Source organism: Ips typographus, linkage group LG14, assembly GCF_016097725.1.
Source record: "Ips typographus isolate SLU linkage group LG14, UJ_Ityp_2.0, whole genome shotgun sequence".
Taxonomy (NCBI): Eukaryota; Metazoa; Arthropoda; class Insecta; order Coleoptera; family Curculionidae; genus Ips; species Ips typographus.
In genome coordinates this window covers 4,790,093-4,802,326 of record NC_138435.1, presented here as the reverse complement: position 1 = coordinate 4,802,326, position 12,234 = coordinate 4,790,093, and the positions used below count along the sequence as shown (strand labels likewise).

At 51.4% G+C, this 12,234-nt stretch overlaps 1 protein-coding gene across 1 annotated transcript; it reads right to left on the bottom strand.

Annotated features, from left to right (window-relative positions):
- Positions 1-8,357: 8,357 nt before the first annotated feature.
- Positions 8,358-10,036, bottom strand: LOC145737932 (uncharacterized). Its single transcript, XM_081992765.1, has 2 exons — positions 8,715-10,036; positions 8,358-8,526 (listed from the first exon to the last, which is right to left on the bottom strand). Exons 1-2 carry the CDS (start codon positions 10,034-10,036, stop codon positions 8,358-8,360), a joined length of 1,491 nt encoding a protein of 496 aa, XP_081848891.1.
- Between the last annotated feature and the right edge of the window lie 2,198 nt (positions 10,037-12,234).

Genomic DNA, 12,234 nt, shown 5'->3' with positions numbered 1-12,234 from the left:
GCGGCCTGGAGTCAGTGGATCTTAGGCCCCTCAGGGTCCTGCAGCTCCTTGAGGAGCTGGACGTTAGTGGTAATAGGTTGGGCGCAGGGGGGGATTGAAACGATATCGACATTTATGCGCCTCAAGAAGCTGGATATGTGCGTGTATGACCTGGAGTCAGTGGATCTTGGCCCCTTAGTGCCCTGCAGCGCTTTGAAGAGCTGAATATCAGTAATAATAAGTTGGATGTTGGTGGAATTGGGACGATATCAAGATTTGTGCGCCTCAAGAAGCTGAATATCCACAGTTGTAACCTGGACTCAGTGGATCTTATCTCCTTAGTGCCCTGAAGCTCCTTGAAGAGCTAGATGTCAATAATAATAAGTTGGGCGCTGGTGAGATTAAGACGATATCAGCATTTATGCGCCTCAAGAGGCTGAATATGCGCATGTGCGACCTGGGGTTAGTGGATCTCAGGCCCCTCAAAGCCCTGCAAGAGATTGAGGAGCTGAATATCAGTAATAATAAGTTGGATGCTGGTGGGATTGAAACGATATCGACATTTAAGCGCATCAAGAAGCTGAATATGGGCTGGTGTGGCCTGAAGTTAGTGGATCTTAGGCCCCTCCAATCCCTAGAACTCCTTGAGGATCTGTATATTGGTGGTAATAGGTTGGGCACTGATGCTCTTCCTAAAATGGCATCATTTACTGTCATCCGAAACTAACACTGGCACTGGGGATAGTCATTCCGTGTCTGCCGCTTTTAGCCAGGTTTATCTGCGCAAAATAAAATGGAGTTAACGTAGCTGTTGTGTCCTCGTGAGTACGAGACCCGGGCGGTTGTAAACAGTTGATGTAACAGGGATTTATTTACGGAGGCTGTCGTCCTGGTTCATGTTGGCTATCCTCTTGGTTTCTATATCGTTGCTGGACTTGATATACATTTTGAATAAACCGTGTGGGTTTCATCCGCTGGCTATTTAAGCCTTTTGGCGGGTAAGAATTAATCCTTGAACGACCTTCTTTTTAAAACTTGAACCACTATTTTGACTGTCGTATTCACGACGCTGGGCAGGGGCGCGACAGTTAGCACCTGTGATTTGAGCGATGACGACGATGTCCGTGTAATTGAATCGCTTAGCAGGCTCCAGGTACTGTATATGCATGGCTGCAAGTTGCAGGCAGGGGCCCTCAAACTGATTGGAAATCTGCAGCTCCTCGAGCTATTGAGTATTCCGGATAATAATCTAAATGATGCCGATGTTTCTGTAATCGCGTCTTTCGGGGCTCTCAGAGATCTAAATGCCTCCTTTTGCGGGCTGAGCGATGAGAATAGAGGGCGTCTTGGGGGCTTGACATATCTGGAAAGACTAGACTGCCGGGGCTAGCTGACAACATGGGCAATTCCTAGACGGTTATTCTCGGACACTTCATGTGGAGGTCCCATAGCAACCGGCATCTTTATCGAATTTGTACAGCAGCGTACTATAAAGGTCGGGGCTGGTGCCTAAAGCGCCGTCAAGCATGCAGTGGAAGTTGCCCTTTTAGGGACTGAGTGCTCGTGCTGTCGGACTTTATCTATCCCCATTAGAACGACTAGCAGATTTTACGCGAGTGCTGCCGTGCAGTCCATGGCGGTAGATATGCCCGATCGCTGCTGGAGAGTGCCCATCCAGGCTTGGGAAGTCTCGCGTCGCGGTTCGTGTTCTTCGATGTGGTCTCCGTGCGAGAGGTGAGTAAGGCGGCAGCTGAGCTGATGCATGGGTGGATGCTGCTGCTCCGCGCCGCCCTGGCCCCATGCCGCCGGCACATAGAAACTGTTTGATTGCATCGCGAGCCATTCTAGAGCAAAATAAGGAGCGTCGCTTTTCTTCCCGCTTCGGGTTGCAGTTTTCGACTCCGGTGCATTCTTGCAGGACATGGCGTGGTGGGAATCCCCGTTTATGGAGGGCGGAGCTCTTGGGAGCGCTGCTCACTGTCCTGCCGGGCTGCTTTGGATGGCAAACATGGGTAGGATATAAGCTTCTGCAGACGAATCTCCTCGAGTACCAGATGATTGTTTCTCATCCGGATTCGGACCGGTGGTGTCGGGGATTCCCTGGCAGCCCGCCACGAACACTGTACAGGAGAAACTAGAAAAAACTGCGATTAGTGCAGTGGATAGAGTGATTGGTTGCCCAGCTCAATTGCCGGAAATTCTGCCAGTGAAATTTCGGCTTACGTGCAAAAAGGATATAAAGGAATTTAAATGATAAAAGCACCAATCGAAGCAGCTGCTTGACTCGGCCGGAGGGGCCAAGACCAATGAAATAACAAAATTTTGCTGTGCCTTCATTCTGGCAAGAATAACTATTTGGGAATAAAGGGGCACGGCTATTTAAGAAAAACATTTGGGGCGCCCCATGCATCTGGCCATATGACAGTCACTATTTTTTACACTCGCGACATGCGCGACATTCTCCGCTGATGAGAGGAAACCGAGCAAAGACAACGGTGGCAATGTGCGAGAAAGTGCAAAGGAGTTTCTTAACAATAATGAAAAGAAACCCTGGCACTTAGACCCCAGCGGAATAAAAACAATTTCGCAACTTAACGCATTGAATAAGCTAGATAAACCCAACCAGAATGACCAACCTTATTCCAAAGAACAAATGGAGGAAATTGCCAAGGGACTAGCAGATAGCTCGCCAGCATCTGCTCCCGAGGATTCTGAAAACCAGGAGCGAAGATAATAAACACCTCTAAACAGCCAGCATTATTTTAGTGGCTGTGTTGCATCTGCGCCAGCCCGGCCTCTGTCTCCGGTCTCAGCACGAGGCCTATCTTCCTAACCAGGCCCTGGAGCTCTTTCTCTCTCCAGGCAGCTCTGGCCCCTCCTGGGAGCATGCCGCGCCAGGATGAGTGCCAGTTCATCGCCGTTTCACATGGAGCGGCCCCGTTTAGCTCGCAATTATATTTGCAACTAGCCCTCACCGTCGGCGGCAGGGCCGCCAGTGCAGGTCATGTGCATGAGCCACTTGGCCTGCGAACTCTTATGGAGCCCAGGGATTTGACGGCGCTGTAGTTCCCGGGGCAGCTTGATCAAGTCTAGGTTCGAGACAGAGAAAGCTAGGAAGCCAATGCTCGATTCCGAAGCACAGCAACTGTGCTGGAGATGCTCCTACTGCGCATGGTCCATTCAGCCAAAAATACTAGACCGTGCAATGTACTTGCACGAATTATGCATATTTCCTATAAAGAAACACTTAGAGGCAGGCGGCAAAATTTTGAAAATTGGAAGCGAGCCAGTGAGGAATAGAGAGGGATTAAAACACTTAAATAATAGAAGCACCAGTAGAGATAGCTCGGTTGGCAGGGTCCAATGAAATGCGAAGCCCGGTCGCAACACTAGTTGAATGGAAGCGTGGTGCAGCATCCCTCAGCTTAAAATGGAATTGCCGAGATAGCCAGGTGCCGGCGTTGCAAACTGAGTTGAAGCAAATCGGCGGCCATTGCCACTGCGAAATGGCAGCCGAGATCGAGCAGTATAAGTACTGAGCAGCAATCTTGTGGCGGAGAATGCAGGGGTCAAGAGGCCCAGCCATTGCCGTCGATCTAAAATTTACAGCTGCGGCCCATTACTCGGAGGCTGGGCGGCAAAATAGAGGACTGGAGATTATTGCAAAACTGGCATCACAGCGGTAAACTGCACTCGGTGCTGGGGATAAGTGAGCACCAGATCAAGCTGTTTCCTGCCAGACTGGTTAGATATAATTATGCCGTTGACGCCCAGGATCGCCAAGATGTTTGTTTGAAAATTTTTCATTTCTAGCGAACAGTTATGCTACGTTGGGTGGGCAGTCCACCATCGAATGGTAGGTGTTGCCAAAACATATGTGCAGGCCTGCAGAAGCACTGCGCTGGCTCCTGCGCCCTATAGGTAAACATCAAGTCAAGGAGGCGCACCGACCAGTATTACACCGATCTGCATGCAAGGGTGTTTCCTTGTAAAATGATTGGCTGCTTGGATATTAGATTAATAAACATTACAAATTTTGCAACCGCATGAAAATTCTGTGCAACGGTAATGTATTATTATATGCTCGTATCCTGGTGGCAATCGTTTCCAGGGAGAATCGCTGAGGCGCTCAGGTGGGGCCGAGACGGGCTTGTTATCCGACGCGGCGGGCCTATGGACGTGAGGCTAGGGGTCGTGCTGGGGGCATCCGGGATTCTGACCGGAGCAAGGTTCTATGTCCCGGATGTCAAGACCGTAGCTGGGACGCATACAGGCTCGGACGATATAATAAGATGGAAGCGTGATTATAGCAAGGACTGGACCGTCGACTCGCAGCATGGGGCCCTGCCACCTGCGATAGTTGGAGATGCGGCGCGGTACAAGGAGCGATACTACCAGGTGGTAGTTTACATGTTTCCGTCCGCAGGAGGACTGTTGACCATAAGCACGGAGGCTAAAGACTCGCTCTACAAAATGTTGATGCACCGTTCCGAGACAGAGGGCAAGGGGCCACGGGTCCTTGCTGCGCTCTTGGCCATGGCGCAGGGCGTCGGATTGGAGTGCAGCACCGCTGGTGCACCAAACCCCAAGCAAGACACCAATATCTTGACTATAAAGCACGGAGAGAAGATCAGCATCACTGTCGATGCCCGGGAGAAGCCCAAGCTGCACAATATAATCAACTTCTTTGCAGATGGGGTCGAGTACGACTGCAGCGACCCGTCAGAGGAGGCCTTTCCCCTTTCTAAGGAGGCGCTGGTGCACGCATCTATGCTGGATTCCTTGGAAGAAGCCAGCGAGGTGGAAGATTTTATTGACACGTTCTATGATATCGCAAAGAGCGACGCTGAAGTGCTCAATCGGTGCTTTGCAAAGGTAAGTGGGCCCGGGAGCGAGGACGGACAGGCGGAGTCGGTGCTCTACAGGATGATTATGAATTCAGACGCCCTGGAGCTCCAGAAGACGCTCCCGTTTACATTCTCGAGCCCACCGCTCCCTTTCGCCACGGCGCATTTTTACAATCGCAAGTTAGACAAGTTTGCCCCCGACACCTTCAGCGACTGCGTCGAGGTTACGCTATTGTCGGTCATGTACTGCCTGTTTTACGACCTCCCTTCTGGGAAATGCAAGCTCGATGGATGCTGCGAGGAGCTGAGGGGGACGGAGCTGGCCAGGTTCCTCGAAGCCTACCCCGAGCCAGACAAGGCTGGTGCAAAAATGCGCAAGAAATGGCTGCGAATTGTGGGCGACCTGGACGATGCCGACATTGTGTGCTCTGAAAGCAAGAAAATGAAGGGCCAAGGCTACAAGGGGGACCTTTGCACCGGATTGATCAATTTCCTGCGGGTTGTAGTCAAAATTACAGGACTCGATGCAGCTGAATATCTATCCGGATTCTCCAGGCATAAGAAGCTGCCGAGCGGTCCGGAGCAGGAGGAGATAATAAAGACGTTCAAGGACAGATTCAGTAGGGCAATTAGCACGCTATGCAGTAGAAAGGTCAGCGTGGCCTACCCGCATGAGCTGCGAATGGAGAAGGTAGGGGACGGCATGGCGTGGGATATAGTGGGGCATGTGGAATTCAGCATGGAGCCAGACACGGAGAATGCCGGTGTTTTTGTGATGGAGCAATCCGCTCCGCACGCATGTGTAAAGATAGGCAGATGCTATGCAGATATTACAGATGAGAAAAGGAATGAGCTGCAGAGGTGCATCGATGCGGTGCCAATGCAGCCGGCAAGCCGGCAGGCATATCTAGCCGTATGCGCTATAATATGTTTTATCCATAGTGCCACATCGGATAGCACCGAGCTCAAGAAGACTGTCAGGGATTTGGCCGCTGCGGGCAACTATCCGAAACTCCTTGCTGTAGTGCCACTGCAAAGCGATGAGCAGAAGCTCAGGATGCTGAAGAGTATATTTAGCAACATCGTGCTTGATAGTGATAGGCGGATGCTGCAGCTGGCCGAGAATCTTCTGAATAGCCTCATGCTTGGCAACAGAAGCGTTCTGCGCAGCATACACCCAGTGCTAGCATTCAATCACCACTTCAGGAATAAGTATGCCGAACTCCTTGAGTGGTATGAGGAAAATAAGAATGTGCTGCCGGAGCAGCGTGCCTGGCTGGACAGTGATGAAGTTAAGAAGCGCTGTGTCGAGTCATTTTATGATACGGCAGAGTTTTTGGAGTATTTCAGCGAGGCTGATATTATCTCACTTCTTACGAAACGCGATGTTGAGGACGAGGTGTATCAGGCTGTTGAGAAAATCCCCAATGCTGCAGTGAAATGCAAAATATACACGGTCGGGTATATACTGGCGAGTGCGTTGAAGAACAGGTACTCTGCGTGGTACTTTTTCGACGGGCTGAGGATTATCAGTCGTGCTGCTTTCGGCGATATTGCCTTAGAGGCACGGAATCTGTGTGCAAAAGAACTGGGCAGGTATGAGGACCTCGAATTCTCTACTGAATTTTTCTTGGACCTAATACCTGGCGCATCAATGGTGACTATTGGGAAGATATACAACTGGTGCTTCTTCTCAGGCGCACTGGATGACTACATACCATATGTCCCTGCGCTCTTCCCAAAGACTCGGACTTATGCGGGAATAGACACCGTATTTAAGTATGTGATGATGATCGGAGACAATAAGTGGCCATATTCCCGCGTTCCTATATCTAGCCTTTATTTTTACATCCAGCTGCTAGGCTGGATAAATATGGAGAACGTGCGGATGCACCCTGACGTTGCTGATGTCAAGGACTACATAGAAACGATGGAGCACGAGAGCCAGATCGTGGACAGCCAATATCTCAAGAGCCTGTCTGCCGGTGAAATGAGGAATTTCAATAATGGGCTAAGCGGTCTGAAGAACATGCTGGAGGGCATATCACCGATCGATGACTCGTCGTCTAGTGAAACAAGGTTTAGGGCCAAGCGGCGTGGCGTCTACGTCCATTGAAGCGGCACCGGGCTATGAATAAACACAGTTTACTCGGTCTGCGTTTTCCGCAGTGTGCTACGCAATTTTACCAGCTGTCCGTGCAGTCGCTGCTTCTATTCTATTCTATCCGCGCGCATGCATCCGGCGAGAATGCCAGCCTGGCACCTACAGCACCGAGACCGTTTTTACTTTCTTTATTTGCTCAGGAGGGTTTGGCGCAAATCCGCGAGTAAAATTTTTACTTACATTCAAAGCATGGAAAGTGGCCCGGCAATGGCTGGCCCGCTCGACCGGCGACAATTGATGTCGGTGAATACCAGGGCTCTGCTGAGCGTGTACTCAGTAAATAGCGTTCACTTGACAAATAAGGGGGCACGGCAATTTAGGCAAGATTTTTTGGATTCCCATGAATCTGACAATCCTCCTATGCGCCTCCGGCCTCCGGAGCATTTGCCGCGTGTGCGACGTATTTGTTGCTATTTGACGACAGCAAGGAGATAGAGAGGCACAACGCGAAACACCGCATATTTGCGGAGTCTGGGCCTCTTGGGCAAAAAATAAAAATATGCTGCGGAGGAGAAGGGGTCATTCCCGTTGGGCTCAAAGGAGATGTTTTCAAGGCCATCGCCAAACTGCTCGAGGAAGATGCACACAGTACGCCCGACATTGAGCTCGAATTTATGTGCCAACTCATGCCGGGAGTTGGGTATCTGGAGTTGTCAGAAGCTGGGATGTCGACAGTGTGCCTGAATCTTGTAATAGCAGGTCTGGGCGGTATGCACCAGGAAAACATACCCAATGCAAATATGGATAGGTGCGGGAGACCGTCTATCTCAGCAGGGACATATCTCGGCCTGCCGAGGGCGTATGCTGGGATGTGCAACACGAGTGTGTACGTAGAGGGGGGCGCTGCCACCTTACGCCCCAAGGAATATTGCAAGTATAGAAACGATAAAAGGGTCTCTGTAGTCAGGAGCATGCGGATACTGCCGCCTGCATTTGATAGACTACTGGAGAGGGAGGAGGGCAGAATGCGTCCCGCAAGCCCAGGAGCGACTGCGGGGCCCAGCGATGGGAGGAAAGTCAACGGATGGGATGCCCTCGCCTGGCTCCTTGCGCACATGGCGATAGACAGGCTGGATCTGGAGGGATGCAAGATAGCCACGGACCACATAGCCCCGATCTCCAGGCTAAATGGGCCTAGAGTACTGTCCCTGCGGCGATGCGGGATGAATCAGGTGGACCTTGCACCTCTCGGCGCTCTGGAACACCTGGAAGAGCTGGACGCCAGCGATAATGCATTAAACGGTGGTGGTATTCCAAAACAGCATCGCTCACTGTCATCCGGACCTAGCTCTAGCACTGAGAATAATAAACTATGTGGCGGTCTAAACCCATGGGTATTTAGTTAGTAAAAATGCACAACAGACTATTTATTCGCGTGGTTTATGCATTAAGCATGTTACACAAGTGATTCCGAGCCCATCAATCGGAATGCTGATGGCCAGGCTCTGTGCCAGCGGATAGTATTCGCGCAGGACTGGTGACATAGGCCTAGTCTCCAGAATCTCGTTGTGCGGCGGCTCCACCGTAGCATCCCTCCTACTCCACTCGGTAAGTAGAATAAGTCATTTTTATTTATACCTCGAATCTGAATTTAAGACGCTTAAGCGCCAAAACTCGCAGACGGTTATCAACAAGTGTATTTGTAAAATGTTTATTTGTTTCCGCGCACAGCCATCTTGTCCATCCATCCATCGCAAATGTTATCGAGGTTGTCCTCCACTCACTTCGTAGACGTGAATATGTCGACGTTCCTCCGATTTCTGGCGTGGCGCTCGCTTCTCTCCTGCTTGGACATGTTGAGGGCCACCTCAAGGGCCTCGGCAATCTCCTCGGTATTGTTGGGGTTGTGCGAGACCGATCCCTGGAGCGTGGCCTCCGCGCCCGCAAACTTGCTGATAACGACCACACCCTCGTTCTCGTCCTGCACTGCGGTATATTCGAGGCCCACCAGGTTCATCCCGTCCACGATCGATGTAATCAGCATCACATCGCTGATTGCATACATCGCCACGAGCTCGTTGCGGCTCACACTCTTGAGAAGCAGGTGGATGGGCGTGTTGGTGATATTCCCGACTGTCCCGTTGACCTGCGCGACGAGCTCGCAGGTTTTGGCTACATACGAGGCGTACTCCTGCACGTCTGGCCTGCAGGGGATGCCGATCTGGAGCAGCACCACCCCTTCCTTCTCGATGCCTGGGTTGCGCTCGAGGAGGCGCTTGAAGCCTTTGATCTTGTGGGGGAGCCCCTTGATGTAGTCGGTTCGCTCAACGCCGAGGATTATCCTCTTGCCCTTGAATCTGTCCCTCAGCTCGGCCATTTTGGCGATCGTCTCCGGCTCCCGCAGTGTCCTCCTGAACATCTCGGGGTCGGTCCCGATCGACAGCGCCTTCAGCTTGGGAGTGCCGCCCAAGTCCTCCACCGCCTTTTTGAAGTTAAGAACATACTCGGGCAGGTGGAACGCCACCATGTCGCACTGGCAGACGCTTTTCAGAATGTGGTCCCTGTAAAGTATCCGCTCTATGTTCGAGGGATCGGGGAAGGTCGTGTGGAAGAAGAACATAATTTTCACGTTCTTCATCCTGCTTCTGATAATCCCGGGGACCAGCATGATCTGGTAGTCGTGTATCCAGACAATGTCGCCCTCCTCGCACTTCTCGAGGATCTTGTCGGCAAAGCGCATGTTCGTCTCCTTGTAGGCCTCGTAGTCGTCGAAGGTGAAGCAAACGTCGTCAGGAAAGGAATGCCATGCCGGCCAGAGGATCGCGTCGCAGAAGCCGTTGTAGTGCCGATCGTTGATGTCCTTCGGGAGGAATACGGGAACGCACTTGAACTTCTCCCAACACGCCCTGGTCGCTGTTTCCTCCTCCGCGCTGCTCAGGTCTGTTCTGCCGATGCCTCCGACCCAGACGAACTCCATGTGCTTTGAGAGGCTTTCGATCCCCAGAACCAGCCCGCCAGCGGTGATCTTATTGTATGTTAATTGGCCGTCGTTCTTATTCTTGGATACGGTGAGCGGCATCTGCAGGAAGCTGACGATAAGCTTCATGCGGCTGCCGGGCCGCGGTCCTTAACAAGGCCTGGGTACCAATGGCATTGCTGGCAATGTGCCGCATGGGTCAATGGTACTGCCAACGCAGATGGGCGTGCACCAATGAGGAATGGTGCAGCCATGCACTTGCGGCGGACAGAGCCGCTCCCGTGCGCCGATAGAGATCTACGTAGCGAGAGATGTCCATTCTTCGGAGATGCAGTTATTCGGGCTGCTTGCACCGGCGACTGCAGTTCCCATCTCAGGAGGCGGCAGATCCGGTGAGGCGCGGAACACTTGTGGCCTCTGACGCTAGGCAGTGCGTAGATACAGCTGGCATTCTTATTGGTGTTTCGGTGGGCGTGGCTAGTACAAGGGCGGTGCATCAAGCCCAGGTGCCTCACCGCGAGGTGGAGACGCATGATGGAATGCTGAAGGCCAGGTAGGGCGGCTCCAAGAAGTTTTGTGTTTGGAGGCGATAATAAAGAAATGCAGCGGATATAGGGCGGATAAATGAAGGAAAAACTGGGCTATGGGGGGCGTCTACGGTATATCAAAGGCTTGCAAGAAAGAGCCTGAGTGGTGTGCATCTGGAAGGCATACTCGAGGCAAATATGAACAAGTGCCAGGTACCGATAATTCAGCCCACGTCGTATCTCTCGCTCCTCAGAGGGTATGCCACGATGCATGGCGTGTGCGTCTCTGTGAAGGGCAAGACGGCAACTGTGTGTTCTGAGGAAGAGTACGGATGCGGCGATCGGGATAAGGCATTGTCTGTTGCAAGGGTGCGCATCACGCCATCTGGGCTTGATCTATTGTTGCATGGGCTGGAAAACAAGGCGGATTCTATCAGCATGAGCACAGAGACATCGAAGGACATAGACACCACGAACCTAATGGAGGAGGCCGAAGTCTGTACTCTTTGCGATAGTTTAGAACTAATTATGGAGTATAAGGGTAGGAGGAGTGTGAGAAGGATGGATGTGGTTGTGTGGATACTCCGGCAGATGGCGATATCGGAGCTGGATTTGAGCGGGTGCAGGCTATCCAAAGGTGACATCGTTTTAGTTTGCAAGCCGCCGGAGCTCAAGATGCTTTCACTAAATAACTGCTGCTTGCAGCCGAACACCCTTCCGCCAGTCCAGGCCCTGGAACGCCTGGAGGAGCTATATGTTGAGCACAACACGCTCAGCAGTAAAGATTTTGGGGCAATACTGTCATGCACAAAGCTCAAGAAGCTGAATGTGCACAAATAGCATCGCTCAAGGTTCTTAAAAAGCTGTGCATGTACAGCTGCCAAGCGAAGCCAAGTCTAAAGCCTATAAACCTGCTGGAACATTTGGAGGAGTTAGATGTTGGGCGAATGAATTTGGGAGACGAGGATGTTGAAGCAATAGGGTCGCTCCCAGAGCTTGAGAGGCTACACATGTACTGCCTTGAATTGTCCAAAGTTAAACTTGGGCCTCTCGGTACCTTAACACGTCTGACCGAGCTCGAGGCCGGATGGAGCAATCTGAGCGATGGCGCTGCGACAGTACTTTTGCTCACTAAGCTCCAGAAGCTGAAGATGCACTGTCTAAGCTCCCAGGCCGACGATCTCCTGGGGATCGGTGGGTTGAAAGACCTGGTGGAGCTTGATGTCGAGGGCTGCGAGCTGAGCCCTGGTGTTGTACGGGAAATATTAGCACTCGGAAAGCTCAGAAGGCTAAATATGGCCCTGTGTAGGCTGGATCCTGCCGGCCTCCTCGGAATATATAAACTGAAATTTTTAGAGGAGTTGAACATCGCAGGTAGCAAATTGAGTGGGGAAAATATTACAGCAATGCTGTTGCTTAAAAATCTCAAAAAGCTTAATATAGCCAGCTGTGAGCTGGATGCAACAAACAACCCCATAAACAGGAGGGACATCGCCGCAATATCATCTCTCCCGAGTCTTAAGGGTCTCTATCTCTCTGGCACCTATTTAGAGCCGAACGATTTTCAGCCCATCAAGAAGTTGAAGTATTTGGAGGTGCTTGATATTAGCACCTGAGATTTGAGCGATGACGACGATGTTCGAATGGTGGCGTCGTTCAGTAATTTGAAGAATCTCCGCATGGATGATTGCAAATTAAAGTCGGGGGCTCTCAGACTGATTGGAAATCTGCGGTCCCTGGAGAAGCTGAGTATTTGTAGAAATTGCCTGAACGATGATGACATTTCATCAGTAATCTGGG